The 19,585-nt window shown below is 53.7% G+C and overlaps 1 protein-coding gene across 1 annotated transcript in view; it reads left to right on the top strand.

Annotated features, from left to right (window-relative positions):
* Nucleotides 1–19,585, top strand: part of ADAMTS14 (ADAM metallopeptidase with thrombospondin type 1 motif 14) — a 74,962-nt gene that overhangs the window by 41,706 nt on the left and 13,671 nt on the right. The window contains exons 5-15 of the mRNA XM_072971360.1: nucleotides 2,578–2,661; nucleotides 3,333–3,480; nucleotides 4,554–4,659; nucleotides 6,286–6,429; nucleotides 7,104–7,236; nucleotides 8,540–8,653; nucleotides 10,999–11,147; nucleotides 13,121–13,296; nucleotides 15,576–15,709; nucleotides 16,068–16,191; nucleotides 17,147–17,227. Of these exons, the coding sequence (XP_072827461.1) occupies nucleotides 2,578–2,661; nucleotides 3,333–3,480; nucleotides 4,554–4,659; nucleotides 6,286–6,429; nucleotides 7,104–7,236; nucleotides 8,540–8,653; nucleotides 10,999–11,147; nucleotides 13,121–13,296; nucleotides 15,576–15,709; nucleotides 16,068–16,191; nucleotides 17,147–17,227 (1,393 nt within the window). The remainder of the gene's footprint in view (nucleotides 1–2,577; nucleotides 2,662–3,332; nucleotides 3,481–4,553; nucleotides 4,660–6,285; nucleotides 6,430–7,103; nucleotides 7,237–8,539; nucleotides 8,654–10,998; nucleotides 11,148–13,120; nucleotides 13,297–15,575; nucleotides 15,710–16,067; nucleotides 16,192–17,146; nucleotides 17,228–19,585) is intronic.

The raw sequence follows: 19,585 nt of genomic DNA, 5'->3' as shown, positions 1-19,585 counted from the left end.
GGCCTTCTGAGTGTGGGACAGAAATGAGTATTGTGGCCAGATTCTGGCAGCATTTGGCCATTTTGGAGAGAGATGAAGGAAGGCAGGCTGTGGCCTTTGGTCCTTCAAGCACCCAGAGGCCCTGCAGATGCCCCACCCTTGTGTCCCGGTGACACTCTCTTCCGCTACCCTGGGGTGACTGGTGGGTTTGCACGTGTTTATGAGGTGCACAGATGTGTCTGTGTGGAGCATGTGTTGCTCACAACCCCATCCTTGGTCTGCACTCTTACAGGGCACGTCAGGGAGGTATGAGTCACTGGCCACACCCTTGTGTAGAAGGAAGGCCGTGTACTGATGTCAGAGGGGCTGAGATGTTGGGGTTAGTTGGATCATTCTGTTGCAGACTGAGTATCATTTCAGTGGGTCAGCAGAGTCCTTAGGTTGGAATTCTGTTAGGGAGAAAATGTGTGTGTGGCTGATTGGACCTGCATCCCTCCTAGGACCCCACAGTTCTCCTGGGATGAGTCAGGGCAGGCAGGTGGAGAAGGACATCGCCTTTTTATGCATTTGAGCACTTTGCTCCCGTGGTGCCTTTGCTTCTGCAGGAGAGGGGAGGGGGCTGGAGGGAGGTGCCCCCACCTGTCGGACTTAACATCGTTACATGTGGTGGGGGTTGGGGGGCCTGCTGTCTCAGTTAAATCCAGACATGGGTGCCAGGCAGGCCCTTGGGGAAGCCTGACACTGGCGGCTCTGAGGTCTACATGCTTATGAATTGGGGCAGCTGCTAGTTCTGGGAGAGCGAGCCGGGGCTCCGTGGTGCCTGCAGCTCCTGCCGCTGCAGCTCTGGACCCACAGCCTGGCTCTGTCCTTGCTGGCTCAGGAAGGGTGCGTCAGAGCAGCAGCAGACCTCCGGTCCCCCTTCCGGCCGTCCCTTCCCCATGGGGCTATCATATGTTGAGTTGGCCACACTGTTCCTCTCCATCTGGTAGACAGCTGTTCCCTCAGGGATTGTAGGCTGGTTCCTTTGCTCATGAGCTGAAGGGCGTGGAGAAGTGAAGTGGTAAGAACAGAATCATTCCTGAATCTCCATCCCAGCTCCCGGGAAACCGTGCGGATAGGAGTCAAGAGTCAGAGTTCCACTTCCGCCTCCATCTGTGACCGTGCCTGTGAGCCCCTCTGCCCGAGAGACTCATTCCTGTTCCCAGATGTTGAGTTGGTATGAGCATCCACATGCCAGCCCTACGACAGCCATTATGACCCCTATTCTACAGGAACAGAAATGGAGGTTCTAAGGAGTTACCTGATGTGCTCCAAGCCACCCAGCTCAGAAGGGGCAGTGCTGGGATTTGAACCCAGGACTCTAGCTCCTGGTAGCTGCGTTGCTGTGTGCTGTGCGTTGCTGTGACCTGCTGAACATTTCATTTTTCCTGCTGGACAAGTCACTTCTCCCTGGGGTTATGCCCAACTAGGGGCATAGTTACGTAAGTGTTGGACCATGACGTGTAGACTTTAGAAGTGATGCTTTTAAATCCACAGAATGATGTTTTTTAAAATAAGAAAACTACAAACAGTATATTCAGTAGGACTCCAGTTTTGTAAAATAAGACACACACACACACACACAGCAGGAAGCTGTGTTAACTGTGGTTGTTATATATCTGGCTGGTATATAGTAGATGACTTAATTTTTTTCTTTTTTGGATACTTTTCAAAGTTTTTAGAGTGGAATGTTTTGTATTCAGGAATAAAAGTTGTTGAAAACTAAAAAGCTGGAGTTGTCCAGTGGGACCACTCAGGAGATGGGCATCTTCAGGAGCAGGTGAGCTCCCTGTCCTTGGGGGTGGACAGGCAGAGGCAGGGTCCAGTCTGTCACGGACACTGTTCCAGGTCTCCCGACCAGGGGTTTGGAGAGAGCTGCATTCTTTGATGGACTGTGCCAGGACTGCCCCCCAGGTCCCTGAGCCTGTGGGACAAGGAATGGATCCAGTGCAGCTCTCCTCCCCTGAAACTTGACCGTGCCTGAGAATCACTGGGGATCTTGCCCAAAGGCAGACTCTGATTCAGGAGGTGGACCAAAGAGGCTGCATTTTTAACAGGCTCCTCTGCTGCTGCTTCTGCTTGAAGGTGCTAGAGCACTTCCCCCTCCGAATTTGCCCTGGAGGTGTGCTCTGGCACCACAGGGCAGACAGATGATTCTAGTGGCAACTGGAAAGCTATACAGGGCGGTGAGGACGAGTGGCCTGAGCTGTGGTATTTCTGGAGGGACTCTTCAGAGGCATGGAAAAACAAGTCAGTCCGAGTTGCTGGCTTTGAGACCAGGCCCCCTCACACTTCAGCTTCCTGGAGAGAGCTCAGGATCGGAATTCGGTGAGCCAGGATTCGAACTGCAGCCCTGCAGTTTGTTAACTGCATGTCTTTGGGCCGATCATCTTGCCTCCCTCTGCCTCAGTTTCTTCATCTGGAAATCAGGCTAGGAATGCCTTCCAGATAAGGCCATGGAAAGGATGAAATAGGAGAATGTGTCGGATGCCTGGCATGCGGGGGACTTGTAATGAATGCTTGCTTCTCCTGAAACTAGGTGCTCTTCTATTCTTGCAGGTGGATGAGATTTACCACGACGAGTCCCTGGGGGCCCACATAAACATCGCCCTGGTCCGCTTGATCATGGTTGGCTACCGGCAGGTAAACCCCCTTGTCAGCAGGCAGGGTTTGGAGGGAGAAAGGTTGTGGGAGAGGAGGGACAGGATCTAGGAAACATTTTGTCTTCAGAATCAGAACCCGGAGACTGTTAGAGTTGAGGCTTCAATGACAGGGCCATTCGGGGTTGGTAAGCAGGGGTGTATGATTCCCTCTGATCAGATAAACGGACAGTCCTAAACCCCTAGAGCTGAAGGTCCCTCTCCTTGAGTGGATGGGGAAAGTGGGGCTTAGAGGGGAAGCAACAAGACAAGTCCCTCCGGGGCTGGGCCCTGGGGCCCTGGGCTCTATCGCTTGTTCTTCCCCAAAGGGAAGTAACAACAGAACTTCCCTCCTGGGGCTATTGTGAAGATTAAATGAGACGATGAACATACAGCGGAGATGCTCAGAGCGGCACCTGCCTTGCAGGTTAGTTGAGGGATTAGAGATAATGTGTTCTCTCTCAGCAGACAGGTGCCCTGGCAAAGGAACATTCCCTAAAGTGGGGGTGGGGTGGGGGGCTGTGTGCCAGCCGCAGCCAGAGTGGGACAGCAGTGACCTTGGGGTAGGCACTGCTGTACCGCCGGCCTCAGTGTCCCTGCATGTGGGAGTGGCGTGCCAGGTCCTTGTTGTGGTCTGTGAGCTCTGACCGGCCACCCTGCTCTCTGGCCCTGCAGTCCCTGAGCCTGATCGAGCACGGGAACCCCTCCCGCAGCCTGGAGCAGGTGTGTCGCTGGGCGCACTCTCAACAGCGCCAAGACCCCGGCCACGCAGAGCACCACGACCACGTCGTCTTCCTCACCCGGCAGGACTTTGGGCCCTCAGGTATGCAAGGTACTGTATTTGTCCTGGCCAGGTGTGTGGAGCTGCAGGGCAGAGGCCAGGATTCTCTCTGAGGCCACTCCAGGATGTTTTGAGGGGCCAGATTTTCTGTCAGCAAAACTGTCTGTGGGACTTTGGAGACACGACCTGGCCGGACAAGTGGGCGAGCTTTGAAATGGTTTCTTGGGGGCCAGGGGAAGTGAAGGGGCCCCCACTCTGGTTCTTGCTGCCTTGGTTGAGCCTGAAGATAGATGGTTGTGAGTCAGGCCCTGGGCCCTGTGCTCACTGTCCCGGAGCCTGGCTGCTTGAAGACCTCGGTGATCTTCAGGATGCTTCTGTCCATGTTGTATCCTTCTGCCTCCATCACAGGCAAAGCTTCCTGCGTTGACAGAGCGCTTCCAGCCATACTCTGTCACAGACATTTCATGCCTCCCTCTGCCCTTTTAGCAGCCCTGGAATGGAGGAGACAAATACTATTTCCCCCACGCCACAGTTGGGAGAATCTGGGAGATGAGTGGGTGTGGATCACTGGGCTGGAGGGGCGTGGATCTGCGGGTAGACCAGGGCCTTCCTTTCCTGGGATGAAGACAGAAGGTTACAGCACAGTCACCCTACACACCCCTCTGTGCTCCTTGAACTCCGTCACTGCAGACCCACACCTGAGCTGACCCAATCCCTAGTCTCCCTGCTAAGCCATCTACCCCTTAATTGCACGGATGTGTTGTCGGGGGTGGGGGGAGTGCGGGCTTATACCTGATTCCTCTGTTTTGCCCATAGTGTCTCACACGGTGCCACCTGCTACCCCCATATATTTGGAGCTTGTTTGTTGACTGACCAGTGACTGACTAGCTGGAGGGACACAGCTTGGAAGTTGGAGTGTGAGCAGGCTCGGGGTGCACTACCTTGTTTAGAGGAGGGGCCGGCAGGTGCAGGGCAGCTACAGGCCAAGAGGGAAGGCCTTAGAGGCAGTGATGGGGTCAGGATGTCCCTGTGGTGGCTGGCTCAGTGCAGACCTCGTCGAGTCCTACCTCACCTGAGCATGACCTCTCTCTGTCTTCTCTCCCTCTCCCTGGCAGGTTATGCGCCTGTCACTGGCATGTGCCACCCCCTGAGAAGCTGTGCCCTCAACCATGAGGATGGTTTCTCCTCGGCCTTCGTGGTGGCCCACGAGACTGGCCACGTGTAAGTGGCACTGAGAGGGTGGGCTGTGCCTCAAGCTCCAAGGAGATCTGTGCGCATGGGAGGCTTTGCCCCAGATCAGGCTCCCATCCCAGTGTCCCAAGAGATGCCAGAGGAGTTGTCCTGATGGGAGAGGGAGCCCCAGGGCCTGGACAGCAATTCTGGGCCTGCCTTGGGACCGGCCTGCAAATCCCAGGTTTGTGGGTAACCAGATTGGCCCTGCCTTTGGCAGGTCAGTGGCAGTGTCCCCTCAAAGACAGTGCTTTGCTCTTAGGCTGGCCTCTATCCCTCTGTCCCAGCCACACCTGAAGCCTGCCCTGGTGCTCAGTGCACTGGAGCACTGGCCTGAGTCCATCATAAACAGGTGCACTTAGACCTAAGCCTCGGGCCAGGCTGGTGGCTGGCTTGTATGATGCTCAGGCCTGGATTTGGTTTAGAGCATATTCATTCATTCATTCAACTAGTATTTCTTGAGTACCTACCCTGTTCCTGGCCCTGTTCTAGAAATGGGGCTACAGTGGAGAATGGAACAGAGAAGCATACAAAAAGCTACATGCTGGGAGAAAACAAAGACACCACCATCCACGGTGTTTGATGATGACACACAGGTGCCATAGTCCTGCCTCCTGGCCTTGTCTGTCCCTGAGGGCAGAGCTAAGGGACACGCCCTCCAGCTCAGCCCACACACAGAGTGCAGAGCAAGGGCGTTTATGCAGCTGGAAGGATGTAGGAAGGAGAGGAGTGGGCCAGACCCAGGGCTTGCCTGTGCGGATCTCATCCCAGCCCTGCTCCTTGCTGGGCGGGTGGTGGCTCCTCTCCAGGGCTTCTGTTTTCTCATCAGCAACATGAAGGCTGACACCAGGGAAACCTCTGAGGTCCCTTCCTGCCCTAGAAGCCAATGATTCCACATATTCTGGAGCCAGAAGCTTGTCTTGCTGTATGTGGGGTGTTGGCGGGGAGTATCCACTCTTCACTGACAGAGGCCCTCCCTGTGGAGAGACAAGTCAGGCTTAGAGGCCCATGTGTCTGTCTAGCAGTCAAGCAGATGCAGCCACCTGGGAACGTTTAAGAATTTAGAACCTTTGGGTTTTGGTGTTAAATATTAACTGTAAAGAGTGAAATTTTACATTTAAACTACTATCATGGCAGGTGCATGCCACACGCAAAGCTCGTGGGTACTACGGAATCTGGGAGAAGCTAAAGAGGCTGGCATACAGGGAGGGGTGCATAAGTGAGGTTGAACTGAACAGAGTGAGACTGGTCCTTGCACACGAAGGCCTTGGGTCTGGAGGGAGGACAGGGCACAGCATGCGAGTTGTTAATGGTGGCGCAGGCGGCTGCCCACGGGCAGGGTGGCCAGGGAGTTTGTTCTGGGGCAAGAGTGGGGCTTGAGCTGGCCTTGGAAGCTGTGAGGATGTGGGTGGGGTTTGAGGAGTGGATTAGGGGCAGGGTGGGCTTAGCTTCCATCTAGGGGGTGGCCCTCCCCACTGCACAGTGGGGAGACCAAGGCCACGAGGCACAGTCTGAAGCCTGGTCAGGGCAGGGTCTCTGGCTCGCCTGCCCGTCTTCCCGGGGTGGGCTCCGCGGGTGTGACACAGGGCTCCCCTCTGTCCTCTCCCCCAACCCTAGGCTTGGCATGGAGCACGATGGTCAGGGGAACGGCTGTGCAGACGAGACCAGCCTGGGCAGCGTCATGGCGCCCCTGGTGCAGGCTGCCTTCCACCGCTTCCACTGGTCCCGCTGCAGCAAGCTGGAGCTCAGCCGCTACCTCCCGTAGGTCACTTCTGCCCTCCGGACCAGGACAGGAGCATGCATCCTGCCACTCCGTCACCCCCAAGTCACTTCCCCTCCCATAGCATCCCGCCCTTGACACATGCTTAGAGCCGGGTTTGCTGGTCAGCTCCTGTGGCCCCAGGGACATAGAGGCCCAGAACAAGCATTAGACTCGGGAGCTCAAGGCCGAGAGTGGGTGCAGAGTGAATTGAGGCAGTGGGGCAGGTGCTGGCAGAGATGCTGGCACTAACCTCATGCAGTGGCTGGCCAGGGCCCAGCGTCCATCCTGTATGGCACGCTGACTTCTTCCTCCCCCAGTGCAATGAGTCCTCAGATTGTCCCTGAGCCAACCCTTAATTTGGGCCATGGTGTGTCCCTCTAACATGGACAAAGTGGGCCCTGTAAGAAAGGTACAAGCTGAGTGCCTAACCCAGTCCTAGGTGCCCTTGCCCTGGGTGCCTCCTGGGTGGAAGCGATGGGGGCTCAGGGCAGCCTGAGCTCCCCAGAGAACACAGGTCCTGGCACAGGGCAGTGGGGGCAGATTCCTGCAGGCCTTCCTTGCTCAGTTAAACCCACACCACTACCGGGAAAGGGAGAGCCCTCTACCCAACTGGGCAGGGGGAGCTTGGGAGGTCCCACCCCTGCCTGCCTCACCTCCCTGTCTCTGCCGGTAGTTCCTACGACTGCCTCCTTGATGACCCCTTTGCTCCCGCCTGGCCCCAGCCCCCGGAGCTGCCTGGCATTGACTACTCAATGGATGAGCAGTGCCGCTTTGACTTCGGTACTGGATACCACACCTGCTCAGCGGTGAGTTCTCACGGCCTCTGCCAACCGGTACACCAGGCCAGGTCCTCCTGGAGCCCAGGCTGGTCATTCACAGAGCGCCTTTGCCCAGGCAGCCTGGCGATGGGCTCGCAGGCTCTGTGTCAGCCACCGTGGGGGTTGGGAGTGTTGCAGGATGCCCAGGGCCCAGGCCCAGCCACCTTCTGCTGCATACCTGCCCCACCCAGTCCCACCTGCCAGGGCAGCATGTGCAGCGGCTGGAGAATGCTTGGGCCCTGGGGACAATGGGAGCAGAGTAGAACAGAGAGGGTGGGTGCCAGTGGGATCCTGGCTGGCTGCTCACCAGGGGAGCTTATTTGCCAGGTAGGCCCTGTGTCAGGTCAGGTGCTCCCTCCACCCCATGCCTGAGGAGATGGATCCAAGGGCAGAGCCCTGTCCCTACCCTGCAGGACAGGGCAAGGGCGAGGCTGGAGCCCAGTGACCAGCTAGAGCCACCCGGGAGAGAACTGAACAAGGGCCCAGGCAGAGGCTCAGAGAAGGGGACGTCCTGGGCAGGGGGCTTTCTGAGGGGTCAGGCCCTGGTGCCATGAGTACCTCAAACGGCCCCATCCGAGAAAGCAGCCCGCCTCCTCAGCTCTGTGTGTGGTCACCCTGCCCACTGACCAGGCCACACTGGAATACCTGGTCTCTGCTTTGGGGGTGGAGAAACAGCCTGGGATGTGGGATTTCAGTGCCCAAATGCTGTATTTGGAGGACACTTGTCTGCCTAGCAAGGGGATGATAGAGGAAAGGAAATTGGGACTTTCTGAGACAATCTGGAACATAAGGTACCAACCTGTGGCATGGCTGGGTGAGATTAGAGGGAAGTGGGACTCCTGGCCTTGTCTGGGTGCTTCGGGGTCTGGGCCAGGCTGGCAGCCCCCTCAAAGCCCCCAGTACGCACAGGGCTCAGAGGGCATCAGCAGGCCCAGCCTCCCCAGAGACTCAAGACCCTAGTCCCTGCTCAGTGACAGGGTAGCCTTTGCAAAGGCAGGGAGGGAGGACTGGCGGGGAGACCAGAGGAGTGTGGGCTGTGGCTGGTGCCTTCCTCCCGGTGCCCTGTTGGAGAGAGGAGGGGCCACTGGAGGCCACTGGCCCTTGGGGTAGGGTTGAGCTAGTGGGCGTGTGGGGCTCTGCTGGACAGGCCCGTCCGGCCTCCCTCACAGGGTTCTGGCCTCAGTGCCCACCACACCCTCCCTCTCTCTGTCACTGCCCTTCACCCCCTGGACAGCTTGTCAGAGCTGGAGAGCTGGTCCAGCCCAGTGACCCCATCTCCCTTGCCGCACAGTTCAGGACCTTTGAGGCCTGCAAGCAGCTGTGGTGCAGCCACCCTGACAACCCGTACTTCTGCAAGACCAAGAAGGGGCCCCCGCTGGATGGGACTGAGTGCGCACCAGGCAAGGTACCCGCAGGGCCCAGTTTGCAGCAGGAGGGCCTTCCCGGGGTGCAGGCCCTAGGGAGCCCCCATCTCCCCACCAAGTGTGGATATGAATGCGTGGGGTGGGGGTGGGTCAGTGCAAGAGAATAGGAGGGAGCCTCACGTGCAGGCAGATAGGCATGGGGTCTGCACGTCAACTCACATGCTCACACCGTCTTCCCTGCACCACAGTCCTTGGCTTCTACAGTGTACAGTTTGGCCTTGTCTTATAGCCCATCAGCAGGAATGCTTACTCCCATTTTACAGATGAGGAGAGTGAGGCCCAGGCAGGTTAGGGAACTTGCGGAGGTCAGACAGAGAGTGATTAGCAGAGAAGGGATGAAGGGAAGACTGCAGGTGTCCCGCCTCCTCCTCCCTACTCCACCATGCTGTTTCTCTCACACATGTGTTCTCCCACCCCCGCCCAAACCTGCCCTTTCGTCTACTTCCTGATGTGTGCTTGCACCCTCCTGTGTGTGGGTTTCAGGGGGACGCCGCACCTGAGAGCCCTGAGCTGGAGTCTGAAACCCCCCTCCGCTCTATTGCTGGCCCTGCCCCGATCTCTGTGTGGTGACTTTGGGCCATTCATTGACCCGCTGCTGACCCCTGACTAAGCATTCTTCCCATTCAGGTTGTTCTGAAGTTATGAGCCACGTCAGAGCAAACGAGGGAGCTGGGAGGAAGCAGGGTGTTTAGAGAGGCGGGATATCACCCAGCAGCAGCTGTGAGTCCAGGCACGGACCTGACCCCACCCCCCGTCCTCTGCCCTCTCCAGGCTCCTGCCACTCACATCTGTACAGGGTCTGCCCCTTCCCAGATGGGTGGAGCTTCCCATGGCCTCGTACAGGCCCAGTGCACTCCAGACCTGGTGGGCTGTTATCCTAGAGCCTAGGGTATACCTGCTCCAGGCATTTTCAAGGTTCTGGACCCTCTTCTGTCACAGTTTCACACAAGGGTTAATAAGTGGCTCTCAGTTTTGTCTGCACAATTAAAACCATCTGGAGAGCTTTCAAAGCCCCACCCCCCAAAACAGGGAATGACTCCAGATGGGCCTCAGCTGTCTTTTTGGGGTGATGGAAATGTTCCAAAGTTGGATTGTGATAATGGTTGCCAAATGCTGTAAGTTTATGAAAAAATCATTGAATGGTACACTTGAAATGAGTGACTTATGGCATATAAAGCTCAGTTGACTCTTCAACAACACAGGTTTAAACTGCATGGGTTCCGCTGTATGTGGATTTTGGTCAGTAATAAATACCACCATATTACATAATGTGTTGAATTTGCGAATGTAGAACCTCACTTACAGAGAGTCAATTATAAGTTATACACGGAACTTTTAACTGCAGAGGGTGAGTGCCCCTAACCCCCGAGTTGTTCAGCGGTCAATTGTATACTGCTTCTTGTAAAAATTACCACTTCTTTGAAACATCCCTACCCCTAGAGAGTCTGACTCAGTCTAGGGTGAAGCCGGGGCATCTGGAGTTTTAAAAGGTCCCTGCAGTGACTTCAAGGCTGAGAACCACTGAGTTATCTCTTGAAAAAGACCTAGAGAGCTTTGCTGAATTTCTTCACTGGGGCCCGACAAGAAAAGGGAAGAGAGTTGATGCTGGTTGAGCTGTCCTTTGTGCCTGGCCCTGTGCAAAGGCCTTTTGTAACTGTTGTTGCCTTCAGTTCTTGGAACTATCCCATTTAACAGGCAAGTAAACCATGGCTCAGCAAGGTAAAGCTCTTACCAAAGCCACACACAGCTAGTCATGGCCGAGCTGGGATTCAAACCCAGGTCTCTCGGGCTTGAGGCATGTGCTCCCTCCACTGCATGGACGACCTCCTGTGTGGCTGGCTGGCCTCCCAGGAACATACCTGCTTGAGGTCCCTGGATGGTGATTTCGAAGTGCACAGCCAAGATCAGCTCGAGACAGTGTGGGAAATTGTGTCTTTGCTCCCTTATCAGCCTGTTGTTTCTCCTGGGGTGGTAAACCAAATCATCGCCCGGTTATCGTCATTAATAATACCGCTGCCATGCGTGGAGGGCTGTGTGTGCCTGGTTATCTCACTGAAAGCTCGCGGCAGCCCTGGGGCAGGTGCTGTCATCCACACTGGACAACTGAGGAATAAGCTCGAAAAGGGGGACCTTTTACTGAAGGCCACTCAGCTCACAGTAGGGCTGAGATTCTGTGTAACCCCGAGGCTTATGCCCTTAAAGTCTCTTTCTCTGAGCTCATCCACAGTACCCACCAGCTGTGCTGGGTGCCTGGTTGGGCACTCTCCATGGCAGGCAAGGCGGCGGTGGCCCCAGCGTGACCTCACACCCCTCTGCTCCCTCCCAGTGGTGCTTCAAAGGTCACTGCATCTGGAAGTCGCCGGAGCAGACTTACGGCCAGGATGGAGGCTGGAGCTCCTGGACCAAGTTCGGGTCCTGTTCACGGTCATGTGGGGGCGGAGTTCGATCCCGTAGCCGGAACTGTGACAATCCCCCGTGAGTGTGCTTGGCTAGGATGGGCAGGGCAGGGCTCTGAGGGGCTTAGAGGGGAAGACACTAGGGGGCAGAGCACAGGAAAGAAGGTCCTCTGCACGGGGTTGTGTATTCCAGTGGATGAGGACCCAAAATTGTTGAGGGAGCCAAATCACTTCTGCCTGGATCTGACATTTCCCATCGGGTCTGATATCTGAGATTGAGTCTGAACCAATGATTCTCAGACTATCTATCACACGGTGCAGAAGATTCTGCAGAGAGTCTGGGTGAGCACAAGGCTTGGCCAGTTGACCAAGCCCTCCTCTGACCCTGATCCTTCAGCTGAACTTTGAGAAAACACTGATCTAAATGTTCACTAGCCATGTCTTTGGAGAATAAATTCCCCAAGTCTGTTTCCTACCACATGAAACAAAACTTCCTTTAATTTTTCTGAACTTACCTGTTTCTAAGTATTCCCTCCGCCAACCCCCTGCCAGCATTCTAGGGGAGCACTCTATTTCTTCCTTTTATTCCCTCTATGGGGATCTCCTCCTGTGGTTTTGGAACCTCTGAGTGCCAGCTCTCTCTGACCTCCATCTCCCAAGATGAAGCAGCCTGCTTAGAACAGCTTCATGAGAAATGGGGGCTGGCCATGAGGGTCAGCTGGCTCCAGGAACCAGGGATTCTGAACCTCTGTGGGGTGTGGCCCGGCCCCACCCCTCACGGCGTGGAGTGATGTGTTGGGCACTGCAGGACAGCAGTTCCTAGGATCTCAGAGGCCTGGTAGCTGGCATCCTCAGGTGTGGTCCTTCACGCTCTGCTGGGTACCTCCAGCAATGAAACTCAGTGCCTCTTGGAGCAGCCTGTTCCTGTGTCAGATGACTGTCCTGACCTTTTACAAACATGAGCCAAAATGAACTGCCTTACAACTTCTACCTGTTGGGGGGCATGAAAGCCAGATTAGAGAAAGGCCCAGTGTGGCCACTCTGGAAAAAAACCACCTTTCAGTCATGACAGATAGTTATCCCCTTGATCAAAGCTCCCATTTATTGAACTTCTCTGTAATAATAACTATTTTATGAGGCTTAAATGAAATAATATGTGTACTCTCAGCACCATACCCAGCACAGATTAAGCTCTAATAAAGGTCAGCTGCTGTGATAATTATTCCAGTGTATGGAGCACCTTCTCTGTGCCAGGTAGGGTGCTAAGCAGTTCATAAACCCCTGTAATCCTCGAGCATCTCTGAGCAGAGCGCCAGTAACCTCGTGCACTTGGATGCTTTGTATCTGTAATCTTAACCTAATCCTCTTAATTTAATGGGGAAGAAAATACAGATTGCTTTAAATTACCTTTTCTTATTCTTCACGCATTCTTCACGCACATAGGAGGTGGGTAAAATAACATGTTATGGTCCCTCCTTCAAAGGGGAAGTTAAGGCATGGCCAGACTAAGTGACTTACCCAAGGTTGCTTAGTCAGGACTTGGGGTTAGATTGAGCCAGATCTTCTAATTCCAAATCCAAGTCTCTTTTACGACTCCTTAGTTCATCATGATATTAAGTGGAAGCGGATACAAATAGGAACACTTGAGTCATTTATTGAGTGCCAACTGTATGTCAGGCCCCGAGTAACAGTTGAAAGAACATACAAAGATGAATAAGACTGATTTCTCTTCCAGCCCAGTTAGAGGGGGCTCGTCATCCCCTCCCGTCTTCCTCCCTTCTCCCCATTTCTTGCCCCCTTTCTTTCACCCATTCTCTCCTCTCCCCCATCACATACACACACATGCACACACACATATACGCACGTATATGCCTGAAGGGACCCGAAGGCTCTGAGCTCAGCAGCCTCACAGTGGGGGTCCCTTTTTAGTTTGTAAGTTAATGGATCCCCTTTTTCTGCTACTTGAAAAGGCTGGGCTACCCTGGTGGCCATGTGGGAAACCTGGCCCTCCCTAGCCTTCCTGCCAGCAAGGTCTCTCTGTTCTTGCCCCAGCCCAGCCTACGGAGGCCGCCTGTGCTCAGGGCCCATGTTCCAGTACCAGGTCTGCAACAGCGAGGAGTGTCCGGGGCCCTATGAGGACTTCCGGGCCCAGCAGTGTGCCAAGCGCAACTCCTACTACACCCACCAGAACGCCAAGCACAGCTGGGTCCCCTACGAGCCTGACGACGGTGAGCGGACCCTGCTCCCCCTCCCACCCAACGTTTCCTTGGGCACCTGCTGGGTCCTTGTCTTCCCAGACAGGGCCTCCCATGCCTGGCCCACCAGTGAAGGTGAAGGGACAGTGGTGGCACCAAAAGGGACGTTGCAGTCAGCAGGTCTGCCACAGGCCTTTATGCAGGCCCTTGCACTGTGTACCTCGGGGGGCCAGCATCCTCATCAAAACTGTCCTTGATTTGTATGCTTCTGCTGACCATTTACAGGTGGATGCAAGGGAAATATCTTGAGCAAGGGTTACTTGGCCAGAGGTACCGTTGAGGCTGGCAGCAGTGCTGGCTGTGGGGGTTGGTGCCTCTCAGACGTGTCCTTACCTGTGCGGGAAGGCTGTGTACAGGTGCAGGCAACCCTTGCTTTGCATAACCAGCATCCTGAGAAGCTCAGTCCTGTTACATACATGTTTTTAGGTGTTAGTGATTGTGCTACTGTTCTAGCAGTTAATGAAAATGATTTGAGAGGCAGGCCAGTGGGAGCCTGTGGGATCCTCACACTGACACCCTCCAGGCTGCCCAGGGACAGACACAGGCCTGGGGACTCACGCAGAGGGTCTGAATCTTGGGGCCAAGCCAGTGCCTATCTGTTTTAGAGATGGTTCTCACAGTGGCAGAGAGCAGCCACTGAAAGGCTAGGATTCACACCGTTTTAGAGCCTTCAGGCTGGAAGGGCCTTTAATGGTCCTCAGAGTCTACCTCCCCCCGCCGACCTCTCCGTGGTCCTTCCACCAACTGATGCTCGCCCCTACCACGCAGCCCTCAGATGACGCTGATTAGAATGGCCTTTCCTCTCCTGAGCCCAGAGCTACTTCTTCGTAGCAGAAGTTCTAAAGTACCAATTGCAGGACCCTCTGTTTTTCAGCTCACACTTAGAATGACAGACTTCAAGTTGGAAGTGACCTCAGAGGCCTGTGTGTTGCCTGCCAGTGCACAGACCCCTCCGGAACATGCTTGTAGGGAGTGTTTCCCCCCTGCCTGGATGCCTGCCACTCTGGGAGCTCACCACTGCCTTGCCAGTGTCGGCTGGCTTTTAGGGCTGCCCAGAAACCCACCTACCTGGGGTGTGCTGGTCAGGGTTCTGCCTGTCTTTGGGAAGGTGGCAGCCCCACCCTTTGGCGCCTGGCCCACTTCCTGCCAGGAGTCTGGCTCCTCCTGTGCCTAAAATCCAAAATGATATTGGATGTTGTGGCTCCGGACTTGAGTCCTGAGTGCTGGGGAAGATGTCTCCAGGTACCTTGGGAGCCTAGGGACCAGGGGCAGGGAGCCAGATGGTTCCTTAAAATTTTTGCTTTGAAAGCCTTGCATATCCATCCAGATCCACACAAGCTGCAGCAGCACGGGATTGAGAGGGGCTGTGAGGCCGATGGGGCAGCTGGCCTTTGGGTTTTCCCAGGACTTTTAGGCAAATTCCAGGAAGTTAGCTAAGCCCCAACGTCTCTTTTTCTAAGAAACACAGCAAGTGTTTATATGTTCCCCGGAACCTACTTTTTTAGGACGTTAATAGCCCAAAAGAGAAGAGACATTTAATTGTTAGAACTAGAACTAAAAGCTGCTCCATTTTACAAACCCAAACCCAGGCTGCATTCTGCCTTACTTTCATGCAGCCTTCTAAAGTTCACAGACATGTTGAGATTCACCATCTTACACGAATAGTGATATGTCTCTAGCGGTCAGAGCCGGACTCAAGCCAGACTGCCTGTGTTAGAATCCTAGCTCTGCTACTTACTTACTGTGTGGCTGTGTGGCCTTGAGCAAATTCCTAACCTCTCTGGTCCTTGGTTTCTTCCTCTGTAATGTTAGAGCCTACTTCCTTGGGCATATTGAGAGGTTTAAATGAGTTAATTCACATAAAGCATTTAAAGTTGTACATCAAGAGTGTATAAAAGTTTTGGAAGTATCTGGCATATAGAAAGCATTCACTAAGTGTTGGATGATGATGATGATGATGATGATGATGATTATGTCAATTGATTTTACTTAATATGATGTGGCATTTTACTGATTGGGGATAATAAATAAGGATCTGGGGCTTAGAGAGGTCAGGGAATTTGTCCAAGGTCACATGACTCATAAATGACATAGTAGGGATTTTAAGACCAGTTCCACACCCAGTATGCCCCTTCCCAGTGCCTGGAGCTGGCCCATGGAGCTTCCTGCTTGAGCCATGTGCTAATGTCATCCTAGCCTAGCCCACTTTCTCTGAGCCCAGCTAGGGCTCAGCGTGGTCCCTTCCCCCATAGATGCTCAGAAGTGTGAGCTGATCTGCCAGTCAGAGGATACAGGAGACATTGTCTTCATGAACCAGGTGGTCCACGACGGGACACGCTGCAGCTACCGGGATCCGTACAGTGTCTGTGCCCGTGGAGAGTGTGTGGTAGGTGCCCTGCTCCGGGCCACCCATCCTCTGCTTACCCTGGGAGAGTGGAGGGCTACACTGCCTGCCCCTCCTCCTGCTCCCTAAGAAGACAGGTATCTCCTTACCTTCCCTACCCACAACCCACCTTGGTCCTCAACTCAACCCTGGGATGCCAGAAAGGGGTTACTGCTCAGCCTCATTTGAGGGGAGAGGAGTAGCCAAGTATAAGACCTTGCCCTGTCACAAGGACAGGGGTGCCTCTCAGTCCACGGTCCTCTCATGTCTGGGGACTGGGGAGGGAGCCAGGGGCTGCTGGTGTTAGGGTGGTGGTGGGGAAATGGGAGCCTCCTCCCACTGACCCCATCTCTGGCCTCAGCCCGTTGGCTGTGACAAGGAGGTGGGGTCCATGAAGGCGGATGACAAGTGTGGGGTCTGTGGCGGCGACAACTCCCACTGCAGGACTGTGAAGGGGACCCTGGGCAAGGCCTCCAAGCAGGCAGGTGAGCAGGCTGGGGCTGGGGTTCTGGCCTCGTCAGGGTCCCTGGAGCCCGCAGCATCCCTCAGGTGGACCCTTCCTCCTTGAGATGGGCCACAGTTCAGGGTGGGGAGGGGGGCCCTGGAGCCTGTCCCATACCTTCCCAGGCTGCCCCTGGCAGTGGTCGCCTCATCTTCCAGGCGTGCTGCGCCTGTGCTTGGGATCAGGAGTGCGAAAGCATTTCCTGCCAGACACTGTGTTGTCACAGCAGCTCAGCCATCTCTTTGGCCTGGGGCTGTTGGTGGGAATGAGGCGTTAGGCAGGTCTAAAGATGTGGCCCAGAATGGACTGGTGATTGTCCTTTTTGCTCTCCTCTCTCACTACTTTTTTTTTAAACTGTGGTACTTCCTGCTTCTAACTCCTGAGTTCTTTCATACCTTTGAGTTCCTTGACTTCCCTCCCCACCTCCAGTCTGGCCACGCTTGCTGTTGAAAAGGGCCATCTATTAGTCTTTTACACTTTAGTCTGAACTAGATCCACTTCCCTTGGGGAGAATTACAGCTTTGCCTTGCCTCTCCTTCTTAGTGGAAGGTTTATGACCCTGAGAAAGGTTTATTTCCAGGCCTTGGATTGGGAGGACCATGGGGTCCACCCATGCTGGAGCTTCATGGCCTGTTAGTTAGTGACTTAAAGAATAAGGAGAAAGAGGGGAGGGAAAAATCAGGGAGAATAGGGTCAAGAAAATGGGAAATAATGGCAACTAACACGCACACAGAGCCCCTTAGTGTTTATAGAACATTTTAAGCTATATAAACTTTGATCCTCTCAGCACCTTGTGGAGAAGGGCCCATTCCTATTTTCCAGATGAGGAAACTGATGTTCCTGGGTACCTGTGAGGGGAGAGGGTAATGGGGGATGCTGGGCTGTGGGTCCACCAGCTCAGGATGCTCATGGTTTTCCTGGATCCTCTTCTGTGGCAGGAGCTCTCAAGCTGATACAGATCCCAGCAGGTGCCAGACACATCCAGATCGAGGAGCTGGAGAAGGTCCCCCACCGCATTGGTGAGTGCTGGGGTACTAGGAGAGGGGCAGCCAGACCCTGGGATTTGCCCTCAGGTGCTGGGGAGCTGGGAGAGCAGAGGAGAGGATTCTAAAGCAGGGGGCATTTCCTAAATCTGAATAACAGCAGAGAACCCTTATGTATGTATGTATGTATATATGTATGTATGTATGTATGTATGTATGTATGTATGTATGTTGAAATGGCAGCCTGCTCCATGGTTCAATTCAGAAGGTATACAAGGGGAGCCAGTGAAGATTCCCCGCTCCATCCCCTAGGAGCAGTTTCCTTCCTCAGGGGCAACCACTGTTAATTTCTTGTGTACATAATTTCTTGTGCTCATCTACCTGCACTCATGAAAATGCAGTCAGCTCGTGGGTCTTTAGGAACCTGGTTGGTGCTGGCCGTCAGCTGGGGTCATAAGGGTGACAGGGTCATATCCCCGGCTGACTAGCCCAGGATTATGCATGTGGTGTCTGTCGTGTGGCCCTCAGGAGTGGCAAGAGCGGGCGAGCTTCGGGGTGTGAGAGCCCTTTTGAAGTCTCTGCTTGTGTCCTGCCTTCTCATGTCCCGTGGGCCCAAGCAAGTCTCATGGCCAAGCCCAGACACAAGAGGTAGGAACAGACTACCTCTTGATGGGAAATGTGATAAGTCACTGTGCAGAGAGGTGAGCATACAGGAATAGGAGGAACTTGTAGCCATTTTTGCAGTCTACCACACGGCCCCTTCAGTTATTCTTGTTATAATGATGCATAAGCCTAGTCTCTAAGCTAGATGTCTGTTCTCTATACGTATAGCAGTTAGACAGCTATGAAGTCAAGACGGTAAAAATTAGAGCCCCCAAATCAATCAGTAAAATTCACATTAAAAACATTATTGTAATGAGGGAGATTTTTGTGTGTTTGTTTGCTTTGTTCTGTCTTTGCTGAAACTAAATTGGCTGTCAAAAAATGAACATGGAGGGGAGGGTGTAGCTCAGTGGTAGAGTGCATGCCTAGCGTGTACAAGGTCCTGGATTCAATCCCCAGTACCTCCATTAAAACAAACAAACCTAATTATCTCCCCTGCCTCTGGAAAAAACAAAACAAAACAATAGAAAGCAAGTAAAAAGTAAGTAAAAGATTGGGAAAGAAGATATATAGGTGTCTCTAGTCACAGATAACATGACTGTCTATGTAGAAAATCTGAAAGAAGCGACCAAAAAACTTCTATCATGATAAGCAATTATAGAATGATTGCAAGATAAAAGGTTCATATGTGAAAGTCAGTTGCTTTCCCATATATCAGTAATTAACAATTAGAATCGGAAATTTAAAAAAAATGAACATGTCCAAAATAGGCAAATCCATAGAGACAGAAAGTAGATTAATGGTTGTCAGGATAGCAGGAGAGGGACATAGTGAGTGACTGCAAATGGGTTTCAGATTTCTTTCAAGGGTAATAAAGAAGTTCTGGAATTATTTAGTGGTGATGATCGCACAATCACTGAATTGCATACTTAAAAGGCTGGATTGTATGGTCTGTGAATTATATTTCAATTGAAAGCACATAAGCATGGTTTGGAGCCGGGTCCTGGCCAGCAGGTGGGCAGAAGGCTGCCGCCTGCACATTGGGCAGTGGCTGGTTCTCCCACGCTCGTCTGTGTTCAGCGTCCTTACAGAGAGTGTGGGGCCATGATGCCAGTGGGCCTTGGCATGTCCCAGAGGCCCCTCTTACCTGCTATGCCCACCACGTCACACTGCTTGTCACCAACTTGTCATAAACACGAACACAAAACATACCATCTCTGGGCAGGCTCATATATTACAAAGCTGTTGCTATTCATATTTTTAGATTAGCATCAAAATAACAGAAAACTTTTTTTTAAGTCTCCTGGGGAACTTGCACTCCCTGAATACATCTGTATTAGCCCAGTTGTAATTGACTCCTAACCTGCTCCAGAGGGCCCCTGGGCCTTGTCTGAACAGGCAGAAGGCACAAGGAAACAGGCCTCCAGTGGATTGTGGGCTCTCTAAGCATCTTCACTCACCCCCAGTGAGCCAGTCTGGCCTGGGTCTCCCATCTCCCAGCCCCGTGCTCCTGCCAGCCACCCCTCTCTGCACAGGGAGTGGGAGGCGGGAGGCCTTTGGCTTGGCCACCTCCCTGTCCACTTGCCTATCTGGCTCTGGGGAATTGTGCCAGCACAGGGGCCGAGGGAGGGACAGGAGCAGGGGGAGAGGGGTCATTTATCCCAAGAAGAGAGTGATACTTACAGACACTCCTCCTGCTGTACCCTTGCGGGTGATTCCATAGTGTCAGCAGCCCCTTCCATCCTGCCCCTCTCCAGAAGCCTAGCTCCTTAGGAGTGTTAGGCTGCAAAC

This window comes from Vicugna pacos, chromosome 11 (assembly GCF_048564905.1).
Source record: "Vicugna pacos chromosome 11, VicPac4, whole genome shotgun sequence".
NCBI lineage: Eukaryota > Metazoa > Chordata > Mammalia > Artiodactyla > Camelidae > Vicugna > Vicugna pacos.
The sequence above is the reverse complement of the archived record's forward strand: the minus strand, read 5'-3'. Positions and strand labels throughout refer to the sequence as shown.